At 42.3% G+C, this 21,315-nt stretch overlaps 1 protein-coding gene across 2 annotated transcripts in view; it reads right to left on the bottom strand.

Moving 5' to 3' along the window:
• Window positions 1-7,609: 7,609 nt before the first annotated feature.
• Window positions 7,610-21,315, bottom strand: part of KCND2 (potassium voltage-gated channel subfamily D member 2) — a 382,809-nt gene continuing 369,103 nt past the window's right edge. Inside the window, exons 4-8 of one of the 2 annotated variants that reach the window (XM_029074204.1) lie at window positions 15,284-15,379; window positions 14,513-14,608; window positions 12,181-12,240; window positions 9,466-9,713; window positions 7,610-8,466 (exon numbers count right to left, since the gene is read on the bottom strand). In XM_029074204.1, the coding sequence (XP_028930037.1) occupies window positions 8,289-8,466; window positions 9,466-9,713; window positions 12,181-12,240; window positions 14,513-14,608; window positions 15,284-15,379 (678 nt within the window). In that variant the 3' untranslated portion in view covers window positions 7,610-8,288. The remainder of the gene's footprint in view (window positions 8,467-9,465; window positions 9,714-12,180; window positions 12,241-14,512; window positions 14,609-15,283; window positions 15,380-21,315) is intronic. The other variant, XM_029074205.1, reaches the window with a different exon arrangement.

Below are 21,315 nucleotides of genomic sequence, written 5' to 3'. Positions count from 1 at the left end.
GTATTCTAATTATTAGTTCCTCTCACTCAACATTTTTTTTATATAATGACCCAGAACAATATTGGAACCTGTATTGTTAAGACAAGGAGTAACTTTGAATACCATCATAGTGCATAACCCCGCTACCTTTAGAGAGGGTATGAACATATGGGAGGAAAAGAAGATTTTATTAATAGTTCCACATTATTTGGGAGCATAAAACAAGTAAAAGGTGAAAACTAATGAGGAAGTTTTATACCAAGTAGTTACATCCCAACTAACTGACTTTATAAAAGAACCATTAAAGGTACAGTCCTCTGAAAATCAAATGGCTGTGTTTGGACCTTTGTTAAATATTTCTATTTCATGAACAATAACAGGTTTTTTTTTAAAAAAAACTTCCTTTGTAAAGCTGTTCTTTCAATACAATCTTGAACTCCTCTTGATATTCTTTGGAATTAATTGCATGTCTGAAATTATTTTAGGATTTTTAAGGATTGGTCCATGGCTGTGCCAAGTAGTTTTCTGTTTTATTGTTCTCATAGGAAAACAAATCCTCATTTTTCTAGTGAACTGCACTAGTCATAAAATGAGGTGTTAATAGCAGGGATAATATTCTACAAGAAGCTTTGTAATTCATTTCCACTTTCTTTTAAGATCCCACTTTCCTTAAAAAGAGAAACAGCTATATATAGAACTCAGATGTTCAAAAGTCAGTTACCTTCACTGTTAAATTGGAGAACCTGGCTTCCATCCTTCAGCTTCAGCACTCGTGAAGGATGCATTTATTATTTATTCCTCATTGTTTATTTATATTTATTAATCATTATTTATTCCTATGTGCCTATTTTCTCTATCTCTGTTAATTACACTGTATTCATCAATTGACATTCACTCCTTCCTCCTTTTGATTTTAGGATTCCCAAGGGAAATGAGCATGCGTCTTTAGTCTGGCAGCTCGTTGTGGGCAGGGAACATGTCTACCAACCTCTGTTGTCTTGTATTCTCCTAAGTGCTTAGCAGTGCACTGCCCACAGTTAAGTGCTCAATAAATACCACTGATGGTAACCGTAATATCATAGATTGCCATGTACCTATGTTATTGATACCGATACTATTAATACTTTTTATAGTATTTGTTAAGTGCTTATTATGTGCCAAGCACTGTTCTGAGCTCTGGGGTCGATACAAAATAATCAAATTGTACGTAGTCCCTGTTCCTCATAGGGCTCAAAGACTACGTCTAAGTCAGAGGCAACAGTCTGTCGTATACTTCAAAGACATCACCACACCATCAAAAAATGAATCTACTAATGGAAAGAGAACAGCAAACGGAGGTATAACTCTTGGAAGTTATTTAATCTCTTTGTATCTTCATTTTTTATGTCAAGGAAGAATAATGACCATTAAAGAGCTGAGAAAGGGATTGGAAAAGTACATTGACAAAATTTATGTTAACTTATGTAATACTTTGGCCAAAACGAGGAATTACACATTGAGAAATGGTAGCATGAAAAAATTCATTAGAAGCCAAATTTCCTATAAATATGTTAAAAAAGTTTACAGAGATTCCTCAAATTCCAGGAAAAGCTCATTGCGGCAATACCAAATCTGATAAGCTGATTACTAAGGAAGATTTCAACACATGGCTAGGGAAAGATAATGAAACACGGTACAGTGCTCTGCACACAGTAAGCGCTCAATTAATACGATTGAATGAGTAAAACAGTCATTCCTCTCCCTGCCTTTCCCCTTCCTGTAGAGAGCACCATTCATTCATTCAATCGTATTTAATGAGCGCTTACTGTGTGCAGAGCACTGTAAGATGCGCTTGGAATATGCAATTCGGCAACAGATAGACAATCTCTGCCCAACAACGGGCTCACGGTCTAAACACTTTTCTCCCTGTGTCACAAGCCCATATTCTTGGCATTATCCTTGACTCATTCCTCTTATTCAACCCACAAATTCAATCTGTCACCAAATCCTGTCAGTTTTACCTTTACAACATTGCAAAAATCTGCCCATTCCTCTCCATCCAAACAGCTGCTACACCGATCCAAGCACTTAACCTATCCCACCTTGGCTACTGCATCAGCTTCCTTGCTGACCTCCCTGGCTCCTGTCTAGTCTCATTCCGGTCCATATTTCACTATGCTGCCCCGATCCATTTTTCTAAGAAAACACTCAGTCTATGTTTCCAGACTCCTCAAGAACCTCCAGTGGTTGCTCATCTACGTTCACATCGAACAGAAACTCCTTACTGTTGGCTTTAAAGCACTCAATCACCTTGCCCCTTCCTATCTACCTCCCTGATTTCCTACTACAACCCAGCCTGGACATTTTGCTCCTCTAATGCCAACCCAGTCACTGTAACGTAATTTCGCCGCTCTTGCCGCCGAACCCTTGCCCGTGTCCTGCCTCTGGCCTGGGATTCCCTCTCCCTTCCTAGCTGACAGACCATCACTTCCACACCTTCAAAATCATCTTAAAATCACATATCCTCTAAGAGGCCTTCCCTGACTAAGTCCTCATTTCCCTTACACCTTCTCCCTTCTAAACTGCCCTTGCATTTGGATTTGTGATCTTTATTCACCACACCCTCAGCCCCACAGCACTTCAGTACGTACCCATAATTTATTTATTGATGTTAATGTCTGTCTCCCTCTTTAGACTGTAAGCTCCTTTTGGGCAGGAACATATCTTCCATTTCTGTTGTACTCTCCCAAGTGCTCAATACAGTGCTCTGCATACAGTAAGCATTCGATAAATAGGATTGATTGATTGATGGGATTAGAAAGTTGAAAAACAACAGCCTACTGCCAAGCATTATCTTATATACTTTAGCACATTCTTCTACTTACCAAAAATTAGAATGACCACGCGGATCTACCCTTGCCCCAGAGAATGGCACCTCGTTGACTACAGAATGGCCTAGTGGAAAGAACATGGTCCTGGGGGTCAGAGGACCTGGGTTTGAATATCTTTTGTGGTATCTTGGGCAAGTCACTTAACTTTTCTGTGCCTCAGTTCCCTCACTGCACAATGAGATTCAAAACCTGGGCTCCTTCCTACTTAGATTGTGAGTCCCTGTGTTCCCTGACGCTATCCATCACTCAGTAAAGTGCTTGACACATCGTAAGTGCTTAATAAATATCATCATAAATATTATTATTACATCTTTGTAACCAAATAATTTTTCTTTTACTACGGTTAATTTAGAATTGAGCGCTGGACTAATCCTTTTAATTCAAATCAAATTTATGCTAATGATATCACCAATTTCAGTAGAGAATGGAGGTCTCTAGAAGATATTATCCGTGAGCTATTTATTATAGCCAGGAACATTGATAGCCTCTTCCATGAGGATTGATTTGATGACTCAGATCAAATTGCCACTTCCCTATAAAACCAGCAATTTATCATAGACATTTTGCAGCAACTCATGATTCCGATGGAAGAGAGAGCTTTAAACAAAGCAGCTGGCCTTAGTAGAAAGAGCATAGGTCTGAGAGTTAAAGGACCTGGGTTCTAATCCTGATTCTGCCCTTTGCCTTGTTTGCATGACCTTGGGCAAATCACTTAACTTCTCTGTCCCTCAGATTCCTCATCTATAAAATGGGGATTCATTCTCTTTCTCCCTTCTACATAGATTGTAAGCCCCATGTAGGACAAGGACAGAGACTGAATTTATTATTGTGTATTTACCCCAGTACTTAATACAGCACTTGGCACCTAGTGAGCACTTAAGTCACAAGCGATTGGACACTGAGGCTGACTGAGGAACTATAATACCGAAGAGATGGCCATTCAACCAAGAGCTTCTAGTAAGCTCGTTGTGGGCAGGGAAATTGTCTATTATTATATTCTACTCGCCCAAGAGCTGGAGAGTTTTTAATACTTTACCAGTCTCGGCTACGGGAAGGAGAGTCAAGCAGAGGCATACCCATTACATTCCTTGCCTTGGCCAGTGCTAGCGAGTGGAAGGCAATCTGCTACCAGTCAAAACTCACCCATGCTGGGCAACAGCAGCACGGAAGAGAGTCGAGGCAGAGACTTAAGTTTACTGCATGGAAGGAGGCAGTGGTAAACTGTTCCGTATTTTTACCAAGAAAACTCTATGGATACACTATCGGAACAGTTGCAGATGGAAAGCGGGGTGTTCTAGGGGAGATGTGAATGCGGTGTCACTATAGTTCGGGAAGAACTTGACAGCATGAGACAAGACAAGACTCTCCCAAGTGCTCAGTACAGTGCGGTGCACACAGGAAAGTGCTCAATAAATATGATTGAATGAATCTCCGAAGAGGCTAGGTGGCATCGTAGCCATTAAAAAAGAACCGCTGAGAAGTGTACCTGATTCCAGTCTCATGACAGGCAAAGAGGAACTCCTGGAAAGACGGCCACACCACTTCATCCATCTGTTCCACGTGCCATCCACCTTCAGGGATGAATACCTGTGTAAAAGCAAGACTTTGTCCAATATGTGAAGACTTTACCCAGATTCCACCTTTTGATAGCCTCACCTTTGCAGATTAGATGTTGAAGAATGGTAAAGGGTGCATGCGCACGCACACACAAACACGATGACATTTATGCTAATACCCAGAAGCGGGAAGGAGATGTTCTGTTCAGATGTTGTCCAAAACATTTCTCAATATATGGAATGATCACCTCCTTCAAGAGACAAAATCACAAGGTTTACTGTTGAATATATCGAGACATTTAATTTCTCCCCATGACTGGCCATATTCTAGGCCACATCCTTCTGGGCTGGCTAGAAGTTTTCATGATACAAACTTAAAACAACAGAATGGAAAAAAAAAGTTCAGAAACAAGAAAAATGTAAACCTGAAATGCATTTGAGGGTGGGAAAGTGGATTTTTTTTAAAAATCTAATTACCTTGATAATTACTTCTTCATTTCACTTCATTTTGTTAATGCAGTTTTGGACAAATTGTCTGATATTAAGGAAAAAGGCCATTTTCCCCAATCTGCACACTAGACAGCTATACCCATTTCTCAATCAACTAGGCAAGTAAGTCCTGTGGGAGGGTAGAAACATTTATCAAATGATGAAAGTTCCACCGTGGGTCCAAAAATGTTATTTGAAAGTAGAGCGTAATAGACACCCCCTTAAAGAGATGAGGAGGAATTTTGGAAATTATTCTTTTAAGGAATCCAATTTTAATGATCACAGCAAGCAGTCTCATGTGATACACCTGTAGTTACCAAGATTTGGGGGGTAAATGATCATTTTTAAAAGATGGCATTGTACCTTCTGTCATAATTCCACAAACTCTTCCATTAAGGGTTGGCAAAAGGATCCTGTCTTTAATGGGTAAGGCTCTTTAGAGAGCTGTCACATAAGTAGAGTGATTGGCTTTATTGCAATAGGGCAGGGCCAGCTGGGTTTGGGAGTGTTCATGGAATAAGACTTCACTTTTCCTGGGAGTGGAAAGAGAGACACGGACAGTAGTGAACAAGTTAGTTACTGCAAAACCAGATTGTCCTGTTCAAGCATGCAGATGTTTTATTTAAATATTCCTCCAATGTCTATTTTTTCAGGATAACGCATGGGTTATGCCATCCTCTGAAATCAGATATATGAATTTCAAACAAAATAAGTCAAAAACAGCGACCTCGGTTGTGTCATGTAATACATAGAAATAATTACATTTCATTTACAATACAGATGCACTTTACACAGTCATCAACAGTCATTCACTACCAACACAGCATTTTAAAATCACCTAAAACACCAAAAAAGTTTTTTTTTAGGCTTCAGAAGAAATTAATAGGTTTGCATAAGTGCTTATATCTAGGGGAAGGATCGCCAACTTGAAAATCTTCCCATATTACTCCTTATGCTGTTAGATTCTCGAAAACAAAACTTGTAACCAGAAAATCAGGAATATACCGGGATTACTGTGCTGCAGTTTTGTTTTGTTTTGAGTTTAGTGGAAAAATAAAGGTTTTCAGTAAGTGCCATCATCTAAGTTTATGATATAATTGCTCCGAGAGCATCAGATTAGAGGAGGAGGTTACGAAATGAATGGTTAATGGTTTAGGCTATGTCAAATTAGTCATTCTTTTAACCAGGATTAGATCTAAAGTCAGCTTTTCCAAGAAAAAAAAAGAGTTAGTCATATCTGAAGCAACAGAAAGCAAAGACGATCTCTGGCCTTATACAGTCCATTTAAACAAGAATTTCACAATTCATTTTTGTTAGACTTGGGATGGTTATTTTCTCCTTTTGTAGCACAAATATTTTAAAAGGGAAGCAGTGTGGCCTAGTGGAAAGAGCATGGGCCTGGGAGTCAGAGGACCGGGGTTCTAATCCCAGCTATGCCGGCTGTCTGCTGTGTGACCTTGGGCAAATCACATCCCCGGGCCTCAGTTTCCTCCACTGTAAAATGGGGATTCAGTACCTGTTCTCCCTCCTACTTAGATTGTGAGCTCCATGTGGGAAAGGGACTTTGTCTGACCTGATTACCTCGTATCTATGCCAGTGCTTAAACAGTGCTTCACACACAGTAAGCGCTTAACAAGTACCATAATAAATAATAAATGAAAGGGGAGATTACTGGTAGTTTTAGTAATGCCTAAGAGCTCTACTGTATTTGTTGCAGTGGTGTCTTAGAGTGGACAGACCTCTTCAACTGACAAAACTGTTTACATTGGAACATGCAGACATGTCTGCTAGATACAATATTTCCTTAGAATTGAAACACATTGCATTTAATGTACACAGATATCACCTTTGCCTCACAAACTCTTCCAGAGCATTTTGTCTGCCTTCAGTGATGAGAATTTCTGTTTGTTCACAGGAATCTTTTGGTAAGAAAATACCTTGACTGCCTTCCAGGAATGGGGAAGAGAGGGACATACTGAAACACTGGTATATAGTGCATCCTTGGATGTTTTTGTCCTTTTGTTATTCTCTGAATACACTTGAGAAAATAGGATCTTACCAGATCTCCAGCAAAACTCTAAGATAGGACGCATGAGACAATCGTGGTTTGTGAGACTGATCTCAGTCAACTGTTTCACACAAAACATCTAGGGAATTAATGATGGATGTCACATATCCAACACCCTGGCTACTCCAAAATGCCAAAGAAGTTTCGAATGAAGAGCTAGTCAAACATCTTTTTGAAAAGTTTGCCAGGGGAATTGAAAACAATATTCCACTCAGGAGTTGGTTTGTTTTGTCGGGAAGTACAAAAATAGGAAAGACATTTTGTCATAGAAAAAAGTTTCCTCCTGCTTGGGCTGAAGAACTGAAAGAGGATCTGCAGTCAGAATATAAATTCAAACAATGAACTGTCACAGAAATCCAGACAAGAGAAGGGCCGTTACTGAAAAAACACAACTATGGCTTGGCCATTTCGATTAAACACTTAATTAAAACCTGGCCACACCAAACAGGGCTTCTATGAATGTGGCTTTACAGTGTATACGAAAGTCTGGAAAGTCCTACAAAAGAAAGATCCTGATTCCTGATACAACAGGTGTACAATGAATTATTGCAGTTGTAACAGTATCTAGGAAGCAAAGGGAGCGGGTAATAAATATTGAACTGGCTGAACACGTCAGCTTCACTAATGTGTGTTCCAGTAAGAAATACTGCATTTCTAAAGGGAATTTATTTGTACAGCTATCTACAGTTATATTTCATCATGCCTAATCGGAAAACAACATAAGTAAACTCAGACCACAACTCCCAAGAATTTCAGCATGCAACGAGGTGGAATTTTTCTTTCAGTCATTACAAACATGTTATGTGAGCTGTCGTTTTTTTTAAACACGTAATTTTCTTCGTCGTCGTCACGTTCATGGTTAATTAACAGGAAAAAACGTTATCAAAATGTTTTCCATTTTGTTTTGCATCCAACCGGAACATAACGTCCCATAGGTTTTTAAAACTTTTATTTTATTAAAAAAAAGTTCTTGTCGCAAAGAAGCATCAATGGGAGACAGTTCATTGTGCTCATTGATAAAGTCAGAGGGTCCCAGGATATTCCGCTGTATAACAGGTCAAATCGGAAAGATAGAAAAGTCATACGATTGTTTTGTGGGTTTTTTTCATTTTTTTTTCCACCTCCTTTAGTTTGGAAACCCAATGCTTTATTTCTCTACCACCACTCCATGTCGCCATGATGAAATCTGGGGGTCTTCAACACATTCCGTATCATGGATTCCACACCATTCCGTTTGCAAAGGATCTCTTGTTTCTTCTCTCTTCCTCTCTTGAGCCCGGCCAGAGCTCGGTCCCAGCTGGCAATGAGGTCCGGGTTTGAATTGTTTTACAAAGCCGATACTCTGACTATGTTCCCTCCTGAGTACTCTGGAGAGTCTGGCCTGTCGTCCCCTTCAGGGGTAGTGACCGGTGGTGTTGGGATGCTGATTATTGCTGTGGTCACATAAGGCTGCTCACAGTTTAGTTTGACACACTCCTCCACCTTGGCATTTAAACTGGATCGGCTGATGAGAAGAAATGCATGGGAAAAAGGGGAAAAGGTTGGCATTTTGAGGTTGTTGTCGTTACCCAACCAGTAACTGAGGTGAAAACATACAAATGGACACCACTGTTGAAAAGGATCGATAACATTTATAAGTGAATGCTGATCCTAAACAACATTGTAAAATTCATGGAGTTACCCTCAAGTCTATATGGAGTAAAATTGAAAGACTTTGCAATGGGTGCCCCAAACCATTTGGTTAGATTATTCTGTTTTCTCCCAGGTTATCATCTCAAAACCATAGATCAATTGCATTTATTGCATGCTTACAGTGTACCGAGCACTGTATGGAGCGCTTGGGAGAGCAGCATGGATGGTAGGGAAATTGTGCAGGGTGATTGCACCCTCACCTTCCCTATGATCAGGGCATCGGTTTTAACTGCTCAACCCTCCCTGCCGGTGCTCCTCAGCCCCCTCACAGCCTGAGAGTCACGGTTACTTCCGAGAACAGCCAGATTGGGCTCCCTAGCTGTAAATCCTGTTTGAAAGCGTTGCCGACAGTTTGGGCTCTGCATATGAAAACCTTTGCTTGCACTTTGCAATGTGCTTTGCCACCCTAATCACCTGTGGAACTCTGCACCTCAGGGAGAACACAACCGGCAGGGCTGAGACAATACATGTGACATGCGGCAAGCCACCAATAATAATAATAATTATGGTACTTGTTCAGCTCTTACTTATGTGTCAACTGTTCTAAGCACTGGGGTAGATACCAGTCAGTCTGGTTGGACACAGTCCTCGTCCGACATGGAGCACACACTCTTAATCCCCATTTTACAGATGAGGTAACTGAGGCCCAGAGAAGTGAAGTGACTTGCTCAAGGTCACGCGGCAGACAAGTGGCGGAGCCGGGATTAGAACCCAGGTCCTTCTGACTCTCAGGCCCGTGCTCTATCCACTAGACTCCAGTTCCTCACCCACCATTCCCAAAGGGACACTCTACCATTAACACTCAAAGTACCTGTTAGAGAGAGGTGTCCTCTCCACACACCGGATCTGGATGGTGCTCAGTTCTTGAACGCTGCCGGGGTGGCTCCCCGCGACATTAGCGTTCGGGATCCGGAATGTCTTTTTATGTCGTCGTGAGCAGCAGGAGCTGGTGACGCCTTGCTGAGAAGTGAGCGAAGGGCTATGGTTTGAAGGATGGTGGACAGTAGAAACTTCCATGCAGCTCTCCTCGTAGACTTGTTCATCCACAAACTCGTGATTCTGCTCCGGTTAACGGGACGGGAGCGGTGAGAACCGACACACGGAAAGAAGCGTTGGTTAAAAATTGGCAGGGCTACGTTGGCGGAGGTTGCCAAAGCTCAGGAAAATATCACTGGAAGCTTTAGCCTCCGCCCGATGCGTAACTCAGGCAGAGTAAGCACATTCCATTTTTATTTTTTTCTCACGTTTCCGAATGGAAACAGCACACGTTTGCCGCCAATTCTCAAAGCTGTTTCAATTTGGCATTGAGATTTGTGTGGAAAACTTCAAGTTGGAGAGTTTTTTTTTTCCTGAATCAAAACGTTGGGTCTTGTTGATTAAACAATTCTTTGGAAGCCCGCCTCTTTATGAAGCTGTTTTATCATAAATCTCTTTGGCACCCAAAAACCTGATTTACAGAATTTGCAGAGGGAAATAATTAAATGTCCAAGTAGATACCAACACCTCAAAGTTTGGATCTGGATCTGCAAATTGTTCCATAAACCAGCACAGGCGAGGGTACTACTCAGATCCCTTGTTCCAAATGAGACTGTTACGTAATGACAAATGCAAAGTTGCATATGAATCGATTGAGATCAGTATTTCCCGTATCTGCCCTCCCCTCTGCATCAATTATGCACTTTGTTGAGTATCGAAGTGCTTAAATGATACCCAGCTGAGCCCCACAACATTTGTGTAAATATCCTTATACTATACTACTTTTCCTATCTGTAATTTATTTCAATGTCTGTCTTCCCCTGTAGACTGTAAACTCTCCGTGGGCCGGGATGGCTTCTACCAATTATATTACATTGTACTTTCCCACACTAAGCACTTTGTCGACCTCATCATCATCATCAATGATATTTATTGAGTGCTTACTGTGTGAAGAGCACTGTACTAAGCGCTTGGAAGAGTACAATACAACAGAGGTGGTAGGCATGTTCCCTGCCCATAATGAACTTACAGTCTAGAGGGGGAAACAGACAGCAATATAAATAATGAGCAATACAGCATTTTTAGGTATGCACTTCAGTGCTTTGGTGTTGAAAGTGGAGCCAAGCATTTAAAAATACTACAATTCATTGTGTGATTATGATTACTGTTACCCCAGAGGCCGATAAGATGGATTTTCTATTCTGCAAGTACCTTCCCTCTGCCCAGGCTATCTGCTTTAAACCAGTTTTGTTAGTCTCTGCCCTGTAAGCAAGTAGCTACAAAATCTGGGCTGCGCAGAGCTGCAATGGAATGGGATGGGATGAAAAGTCATGGAATGGGATGAAAAGTCGCTAGACTGTAAGCTTCTCGTGGCAGGTATTGTGTCTACCAACTGTATTGTACTGTCCCGAAAGCTTAGTACAGCGCTCTGCACACAGCAAGTGCCCGATAAATATCACCGGTTGATTGATTGAAGGAAAAGGAAAAAAGGCGAACAGTGATCTGGGTTGGAATCTCCATCACTCCTCAAAGGGTTCCTTGTCCAGGATGGTTGCTTAGCAGTGTGGATGGCAGGATTCTGGCACCCGGTCTATAATCAATCATGGCTTCTATTTCCCAGCTCTGGGGGACGCCCCCAGAGACTATTTCTGGGCTCACGGGAATCTTAATTTTAACCTTAACTCTAACCCAAATCTACGGTTAGGGGATGAAGAGTCCCTCAACTGACTAGAATGCACACAAAGGATTCCTTGTAGAAGAACAGTTCTGTTCGGCTCTCTATTTTGCAATGTGTGTTTAAAACACTCCACTCTATCTAAAATGAATCGACAAAATGTAAAAAAAAAACCAAAACACAAACACTCTTAGTGCTTGACAGAGACTACAAGTAGTTTTCATGACAAAGGAGTATGAAGTTATTCATGATAAATGATCTACCCGTCCTAATTTTGATTTTGAGAGAGGAAATTGTGTTTCAGATTTGAATAGGAATTCTAGAGAAGAAATCTTCATACACTTCTTCAGGAGACAACACAATCCTTTCCTATAGGTCTGAGGAACTGGTGTTTGAAATAATAATGTCTGAAGGCCACATTGAAAACTGAGTAATATAGTAAGAAACTTAAGAGGAGAACTGCTTGAAAATTTGAATTATACTATTTTTCATTCTATTCTAGGGATGAAACAAGGGCCCTTAAAATTCAGTAGCAAGCCTGTTGAATGGCTAGTTCATGAGTGTTGGGAAATTTTTAATTCATTCCCTGACCTTGCTTTTCCACCATTATGCTGAGCACTTAGAACTAGGCAAATGAGATTTAACATGCCTTAATGCTAAATTTCATAGAACAACTGAATCAGAGCAGGTGAAATTTAACTCTGGAGGTTAAATTTCAGGGAAGGCTAAAAATGATTGTCTCCAAAGATACACACAAATTAAATCAGATTCTTTTGTACAAGCACACACACACACACACACACACATAAGCACACACTCATTTTACAGTTTACAGATTTTGAGTGTGTGGCTTGTTTCTAGTGGTTGAGATGGTACCTTACTGTGAGTTGAACAGCTTATTGATAAGATGGGGTGATCCACAATATAAGATAAACCCTACATGGTAAAATGGTGATAGAAAAGAAAAAGAACAAATGCATATTAACAATGAGCTACTCGATCTCCACATACACTACGTAAATAAGTGTCATCCTTATCTTTCTTGGCAATAAAATAAATTGAGGAAAGTATTCAGTATTACTTTGTAGGACACATACCTATGAACAGAGAAAAGGTATTGTCTGCCATATGTGTCAGAGTTGGGAAAAAGACACACCCAGTGCCACAGGAACCTCCCAGCCTTTTAGGCCAGATCTAGGGAAGCCCAGTTAGCCTGTCCCTGCATCTTGGAGCCAGAAAAACATAGCAAGTAGAAGCAGAGATTTTGGTTCTGCCTCATAATAATAATAATTGGGGTATTTGTTCAGCATTTACAGTGTGCCAGGCATTATTCTAAGCACAGGGGTAGATACAAGATAATCTGTTTGGACACAGTCCCTGTCCCACAGAGGGTTCAGAGTCCTAATTCCCATTTTACGTATGAGGGAACTGAGGCCCAGAGAACTGAAGTCACTTTCCCAAGGTCACAGCAGACAAGTGGCAGAGCCGGGATTAGAATCCAGGTCTTTCTGACTCCCAGGCCCGTGCTCTATCCACTAGACCATGCTGCGGGACTCATGCCCGCATGATGCGGCTGCTGCCGAAGCCGCTATCACCATCACCCCCCACCTTTCTTTTCCTCACTGGCTCCAGGAGGTAGAGCTTTCTGTCTCTCTGCCGCCTCCCACCCTGCTCCTCGGCCCCACTCCACTCGGTCTTGTAATTGTTGGGGAGATGATAATGATGGTAACATTTGTTAAGCACTTACTAAGTACCAGGCACTGTATTAAGCTCTGGGGTGGATACAAGCAAAGCGGTTGGACATAGTCTATGTCTCACATGGGGCTCTTAGTCTCAATCCCCATTTTACCGATAAGATTGCTGAGGCACAGAGAAGTGAAGTAACTTGCCCAAGGTCACAAAGCAGACAAGTGGTGGAACGGAATTAGAACCCACGACCTTCTGACGCCCAGTTCCATGCTTTATCCATTATGCCGTTCTGTTTCTCTGCCAGGTGAAGTTGTGGCTGTGGTTTCGGGTCTGCTGTCGAGATGTGCATTCCCTACTTCGTCTCTAGTGGATTTTCCAGGCTGTCTCCTTCTCTTCCTTGCCCCTCCTCCTCTTTCCTTCCCCCTCTCCTCTTTCCCCCTCCCTCTCTCTTTTTTTTTTCCTAATGTGCCAAGTGGGACTCGCAGTCTCATTCCCCATTTTATAGATGAGGTAAGTGGGGTACACAGAAGTTAAGTGACTTGTCCAAGGTCACGAAGAAGAAAAGTCGTGGAGCCGGGACCAGAACTCAGGTTCCTGCTCTAACCACTGGACTACACTGCTTTTCTGCCTTCCCCCCTTCCCCTCTTCTTCCCCCTCCTTCTCCCTCTCCTCTTTCCCTTGCTCCTTCACCCTCTTCTCCTTTGCCTGCTTCTCCTCCCCTGCTATCCCTCTTCTCCTTCCTCCATCTCCCTCTCCTCTTCCCCCTCTCCATCCCTCTCTTCTCCATTCCTCTACCCCACTTTTCCCTGTCCTCCTTTCCACTCTCTCTCTTTGATGCTCTAACCGCCTGAAACCGAGCCCCAAGAGCACCAGTGTATTCAAAACCAAAAGTTGGCATCTCTACCCTAGAGTCAATTTCTTTTTTCTCTCTTCGACATTTGGACCTTCACTTTAATGGAGACTCTCTAGGGAGCCGAGACCAGATTCAGGTACCGGGAACATTTCTGAGATGTTCTTTCAGAACGGCCATAAATCGGAGCAACCGAATGCATGGTGTAGAAAGAATGTTCTAATTCAATACCTCAGATGGCTAAGTCAACTCTACATCCACATGTGATGGACAGAAGGTTTCCACCCAAAGAAAGCACGGGCCCCCAAAATAAGCTGAACTTGCACTGGAGTGGCAGCGTAGCTTAGTGGCTAGAACATGGGCCTGGGAGTCAGAAGGGCCTGCTTTCTAATCCCAGCTCTACCCCGTGTCTGTGTGAGCCCTATGTAGGACGGCGACCGTGTCCAACCAAATTACCTTGTATCTATCCCAGTGCTTAGTACAATGCCTGGCACAAAGTAAGTTCTTAACAAATACCATTATTATTATCTAGAAAGATGACTTATTGGAAAGCTGCCACATTCTCCTAGCACAAATCCAGAGTAGGGCTCAAGCCCACCAAATGCAGTATGGATAATCAGAATTAGGTGCAATAAACTGTTCGCCGGAGCTGGGATTGTGTCCCCTTACCGTCGTTCTTTCCAGACAGTGAAGCAGGTGGTGGTGCTGGGTTTCAAAACAAGACCCAGATTTGCTCACAAAGGCCTGCTCTTCTTCACCGGGAGGCTGCAAATACATAGACCATGCCATGGTTCACAACCATCTGTGCAAACAAGGACAATTCTAGCCAAATGTTTCATCAACTCACATCTCACTTAAACTTGGGAACCCATCTGTAGAGTTAGGGCAGTGAGAAATGGAGGGATTAGCACTTTATATCTTATTTGCAAGGCTGCCTCCTGGCAATCCTTCTTTATGTGGCAACTCAGATCCTTTTGTCTTTCCTCTAACTACATTTGGTTTATGTGTTCTCACACCATTTAGGTGGGGGATTAATCCAAGAGGGAGAATATGTTTGAATTTCACTGAGGCTTTTTCTAACTCCCAAATGAATTGTTCTAACTAAATTGCTTTGATTGTGGAAGTTTTCGTATTGGGTTTAAGACTTCCTGACGTTATCTCAGCTAAGAAATCTATACTTTTGGTTCTAACATTCCAAGGTTAAAAAAAAAGGAAAGTAATAAAGCCTCAGAATGATTGGTTAAGACCAATAATAACTAGTCTTAATCTGAGTTTTCAAGACAAAGAGGCTATTTAGAAAGATATATTGCTTATTGTTTCAGTCATTATTTTCATAATTAGCCTTGAGCTCTCTGTAATCTCCAAACGAACGGAGTCTGCCTTAACACATCGGCTTCACTGGGGCTTTTAAATAAGGGCCTGTTTTTTTCAGGTTATTACCTGCAGCTGGTTGCTAAGTAGACCATTTCGTTTGCTCTGCATGTATGCATTCGCACTTCCACTCTTCGCTGCACGGATTCTTGCAAGTCTGGCTTTCTGCGGAAAAAAGAAAAGTACTCATTACACATTTGGATCCCCTCAGTCTTATGAGGATCACCTAGAAGAAGCATAGAGAAAATCCCTGTCCACAAAGAGAGCCACAGTATCATATAGGATCATCTAGAAGAAGCATAGGTAAAATCCCTGTCCACAGTACTCGTTGTAGTCCTGGCATTTGAGTGCCCACTGGGTGAAATGCACTGTACTAAACGCTCGGGAAGTAGCGTAGGCTAGTGGAGAGAGTATGGACCTGGGAGGCAGAGAACTGGATTCTAATCCCAGCTCTGCCACTTGCCTGCTGTGGGACCTTGGGCAAGTTATTTCACTTCTCTGTAACTCAGTTTTCTCAACCGTAAAATCGGATGCAATACCTGCTCTTCTCCCTTCTACTTGGACTCTGAGCCCCATGTGGGACAGGGACTGTGTCCAACCTCATCAACTTGTACCTACCCTAGCACTTAGAAGAGTGCTTGACACATAGCGAGCGTTTAACAAATATAACAATAATATTAATAATAATAATAAGGTACAACAGAACAAAGATTCACATTCCCTGCCCGCAAGGAGCTTACCGTACAATGAAAAGGAACATCAAGAATCTGGCAGGATCATGTTCCAAGGCAAACAAGTTGGAAAGATGTACAAGGGCTTAGTTTTTAGCCGGGACTCTATGAGGGTAAATGGCTGATTGAATATGTGAGTAATCATCTGCGCCTGGAGTTATTAATATGTGCACATACTTGCTTGCAGGAAAGAAGTTAATGCTGGAAATTTGGCTATAGAATCTGTTTGGCTGCTCTCTGTTTTCTGCACTATGTGTAATTGCATTGCCTCTGTGGTGGTTCCTGGGTAGACTGCTTTGTATGTCCTCTCTTTAAGCAGCTGGCAGCTGCCCTGGGAAATTCCTTCCCGTCATTAGTAAGACATACACCTTAACCCAAAACACCACCCAGTCTAGGGAAATGAAATGGATTTATCACAGAGTAAAACTCACATGTGGGAAATGGACCACTATAGAGAAGATGAGTATAAATGGGATTGAATCAATTATTTTGGAGGCAGAAAAGGGATTTTACTAGCCATGAGCAATGATCTTTACTGAGAAAAAAAATCCCACTACCAATTCCTCTCAACCAATTTAATTCAATTTCCCATTAGGCAATTACCCTGGTACTGTTCCCATCCAGATGGCCACTGCAGACAAAACTTCCACATCCTCAGTCACATCCTGCACTTCAGGCTTGAACAGCTATCTTTCCTTTTTTAAATAAAATCCCCACCCTTCCTCCTGCTGGCCTCCCACTGAGATGGAAGCCCGGGGACTCGAATAAAGGACCGACTTGCATAGAGAAGTGCATTTTTTCACAAAAACTCGAGAAAATCTAATGCTTCTGAACAGTCAGAGGTTGTTATTTGCCAAATGATGGAAGTTCTTTAAAGGTTTTGGAAAATAATGTAGTATGTCAGCGTTGAAATGGTTGAATTCTCTCAATAATTTTAATGAATAATGCACCTCAATTTACCAATATATACCATGGCTAACTAATTTACTAGTGTAAACATGGCCTACCGCAGAAGCTTCTTTTCAGTTCCTCAGAGGGCTCCTGACAGTTTAGTTGAGGATGGCCTCTTAGAGGAGATGTGTTTTCTAATAAAGCTTTGAAGGTGGGGAGAATGGGAAATTACTCATTCAATTGTATTTACTGAATAATTATTGTGTGCAGAGTTCACTGCACTAAGTTCCTGGAAGGCTACAATATTACAAGCTTGGTGGACATGTGCCCCATCCACAACAAGGTTAGTCTAGAGGAGAGAAGGTCAGAAAAAGACAGCAGCTCCCTGGGTGAAAGAATAATGGCATTTATTAAGCACTTATGATGTGTCAAGCACTGTACTAAGCACTGGGGTGGATATAAGCAAATTGGGTTGGACACAGTCCCTGTCTCACATGGGGCTCACAGTCTCAATCCCCATTTTACAGATGAGGTAACTGAGGCCCAGGTAAGTGAAGTGACTTGCCCGAGGTCACACACATTAGAACCCATGACCTTCTGACTCCCAGGCCCACACTTTATCCACTGTGCCGTGCGACTTCATGGCTGCTTCATGGCTAATTACTGGCTCTGAGGGTGTGTGTTAGGAACAGTCACTGAGAGAAGGGAAACCTCACTGAAAACTTTCTAAAACAGACGCCAGACCTTTCTCACTCCCTGGCTTATGAAGCACCTCAACTCCACCCGGATAAAGCCTGTCCTCTATGATTGAGAAATATCCGCAGGACGGGATGTCTTGAAGCTGAGATTCAGAGAGGAAAGGTCAGTTTCCTGACAACTCTTTATTGAAAGTGTAGGAGGAGCTGCAACCGGCCTTTCCTTCTCTTCTTTCGGGAGATTATGAGATGTGCCCAGAATTCTTTGGCTTTCCCGATGCTCTACATACTCGTGTCTCATGAGAAAATATGGAGAGAAGCTTTTGTGCATTGAGGCCTTGATTTTGGCTCTTCTAACTGCAGTACTTTGTGAGTCTTTCTGAACCTTAGCAGAAAATCTCCTTCCAGATAGAAAAGTTCTTTAAATAGGTGACACAAACTTTTCCCTGCATCTTCCCAACTAAACAGTCACATCCAGAAATTGTAGCCTAGCGGAAAGGTATAGGACTGGAAGTCAGGACACCTGACTCTGCCACTTGCCTGCAGTGTGACTTTGGGCAAATCACTGAACTTCTTTGGGCCTCTGTTTCCTCATCTATAAAACGGGGATTAAATTCCTGTTCTCCCTCCCCTTTAGGATGTGAACTCCACGTGGAACAGGGGGTGTGTCGGACTCGATTCATATTGTACCTACTACAGTGCTGGGTACATAGTAGGTGCTTAGATCCCCCCCCGCCCCCGCTGTTTTATGATTTCCACTTGTTTCCAGATTTGCTGCTTGAATTATTCTTTTCTTTGGTTGGGGTGAATGCTCCAATATGATAACAATAATAATATTTGTTAAGCAGTTACTATGTGCCAAGCACATAGGTCAGGGTAGATACAAGATAATCCTGCTAGAAAGTCCCCATTTGGGGCCTAATCAAGTGGCCACTAGCAGCAAGACTTCAGTGATGAGTCCAGTATGGCCCCCACTGCCTCCTGAACCGTCCAGGTTCAGCGTCGTCTAGCGGAAAGAGCAAGGGCCTGGGAGTCAGAAGATGGGGGTTCTAATTCCAGCTCTGCCTTGGGCAAGTCACTTAAATTCTCTGTGTTCCAGTTGCCTCACCTGTAAAATGGGGTTCAAGACTGTGAGCCCCATATGGGACAGGGACCGACTCCAATCTGATTATCTTATATCTACCCCAGTGCTTAGAACAGTGTTTGACGTATAGTAAGTGCTTAACAGATACCACAGTTATTATTGTTATTATTTTCTGCAGTGACAGCTGGCTCTTGCAGGCCTCGGGGCTTGCTGGGAAGGTGCCTCCCAACCGAAGACATCCTCAGATCTCATCACTTCCCCTTCTTGTCCAACTGGCTCTTGCTTGCAGGGCAGCGCCACGGGGGAAGGGGAAGTTCTGCACTCATGGGCAGACCGTGCAGCTGGCCTCAACGAGACAAGGTTGAGCAGTCCCAGTTGAATAACCAGACGCTTCTCCTCCGTCTAGCAGAAATCACTTCCTCTCTAAATGACTGAAGCTTGGCTCTCTGGTTTTGCAATTCACCTGGCCCCGGTCCACTTCTGTTCCCGGGACTGTCACAGGTCTCCTGGTGCCCCTCCTTGTATCCCAGGCTCACCCCCTGGCTCCCTGATACCCCAAATTCCTCCTCTTTTTTAAATCTATTCTTTCAGCTTTTCATTTTTTTCTATAACTCTAACACTGCTGGGTCTCATCTGGGACCTTCCCGCTGCTGCTGCTTCTGTCACTTGGAAGCCGGCATGCTGAGATTCGCACTCCTGGCCCTGCTAGTCAGTGATCAGATTGGGGCCGTTCATGTTTCCTAGGACTTTCTTTAATTTAGGGTGGCCGGGAGGAGAAGGGGAAGATGGCCTGGGAGTCAGAAGGACCTGGGTTAAAACCCGGCTCCGGACACTTATCTGCTCTGTGACCTTGGGCGAGACACTTAATTTCTCTGGGCCTCAGTTCCCTCATCTATAAAATGGGGATTAAGACTGTGAGCCCTCTGTGGGACAGGTACTGTGTCCAACCCGATTACCTTGCATCTAGCCCAGCGCTTAGAACAATGCCTGGCACATAGTAAGTACTTAACAAGTACTACAATTATTATTATTAATTATTTGGCATCTGCCCACCCGAAGAATATGCTCTTCAATTGTTTTTGCAGTAGTGAGGATGATTGGCATAGAGCCAACCACACTCTCTCACCTATTCTCCCCATGTCCGGGAGCACATACTGTGACCGCTGGTGGGGAGAAAGGGGCAGCATGGGGTCACAGGGCAGAACATCTCTGAGAATTCAACAACAGCAGACGCCACTGTGCCCTCACCCATTTCCAAAGCCATCTCTGATTATGATACCCAGAGTGGCATAGTAAGACCCTGGAGTCTTTCCTATTTTCTCATAAAAAACAGGAGAAATTTGAAAACAAATGTGAAACATAAAATAAAGGACAATAAAACCACATACTACATAAACTGGAGCTGGAAAGCAACAGCGGCAGCAGGGCAGGGCACAGGCGAAGTGCCATTGGAGTGAGTTAGCCATGCTGCTTGTCTTCCTACCTGAAGCCTCGCTCCCAAACAATCCAAAAAATTCAATACCTAATTTCTCTCCTCCTTAGACTGTGAGCATATGGACTGTGCCTGACCTATCTTAATAAAAATGTTGGTATTTGTTAAGCGCTTACTATGTGCACAGCACTGTTCTAAGCAGACACAAGGGAATCAGGTTGTCCCACATGGGGCTCTCAGTCTTAATCCCCATTTTACAGATGAGGTAACTGAGGCACAGAGAAGTTAAGTGACTTGCCCACAGTCACACAGCTGACAAGTGTTGGAGCCGGAATTCGAACCCATGACCTCTGACTCCAAAGCCTGTACTCTTTCCACTGAGCCACGCTGCTCCTCTGATACCTATCTTGTATCTCCCCAGACAAATACCACAATTATAAATTTAATAATAGTAAAATTATAGTAATTATTGCAAAATATGTTCATATTATTATATTACAATGTAACAACAATGACAATAATAATAATAATGGCCGCCCTTCATTCCCACCAGGAATGATGTGGGTTCTATCCCTCAACCTGCAAGGTATGCGGGGAAACAGAAGAAATGCTTTCACTGGTCTTATCAAAGGGATTATTCCATTGGGTTTATTTGTCTTGGCTTAAATAATTATATTTAGGTTTTATTTATGAAATTTTACCCCAAATCATAATATGCCAAATTCACTACTTAATATTCTTGTTTGGAGAGACATAAAATTCAGGAGGCAATTTAAATTTACCAATCTATTCTTCTAGAAGGAGAGAGCAAATATTTTCTACACGGAACCTAGATCTGTACTATTGTATTTTTTTTCATTTTACATATTTTGGATTTTTAAAGAAATAGACATCCAAAGTTGCCTTATGTACTGGAGAATGAAGGAGGTATTGGTGTCCATTTTGTTTCAGAGAACAAAGTGGGAGAAGTAGAGATTACTCTAAGGAGAGTCTCAATGGACAAACAGAACTGTAACTTAGCAGGAATCAGAAAGATTCTTGGTATTTTCTTTCTGAATGAATTTAAGTAGGAAGATAATATTTTCCAGGAGAAATTTATAAAATTGGGAAGGAAATATTGCTAACCTTTTCTCCAGCTACACCCCAGTTCAGAACCTTAAGTCTGTCTGGGTTAAAAGCAAGGCATAACTGCAAACCTATAAGATTTCACATTCCCCAATCAACCCATTTGACTAGAAAACCCTTTATCAAAGGCAGGGAGTATTTGC

This window comes from Ornithorhynchus anatinus, chromosome 10 (assembly GCF_004115215.2).
Source record: "Ornithorhynchus anatinus isolate Pmale09 chromosome 10, mOrnAna1.pri.v4, whole genome shotgun sequence".
NCBI lineage: Eukaryota > Metazoa > Chordata > Mammalia > Monotremata > Ornithorhynchidae > Ornithorhynchus > Ornithorhynchus anatinus.
Note: the sequence above shows the minus strand (reverse complement) of the source record. Positions and strands in the feature narration are given on the sequence as shown.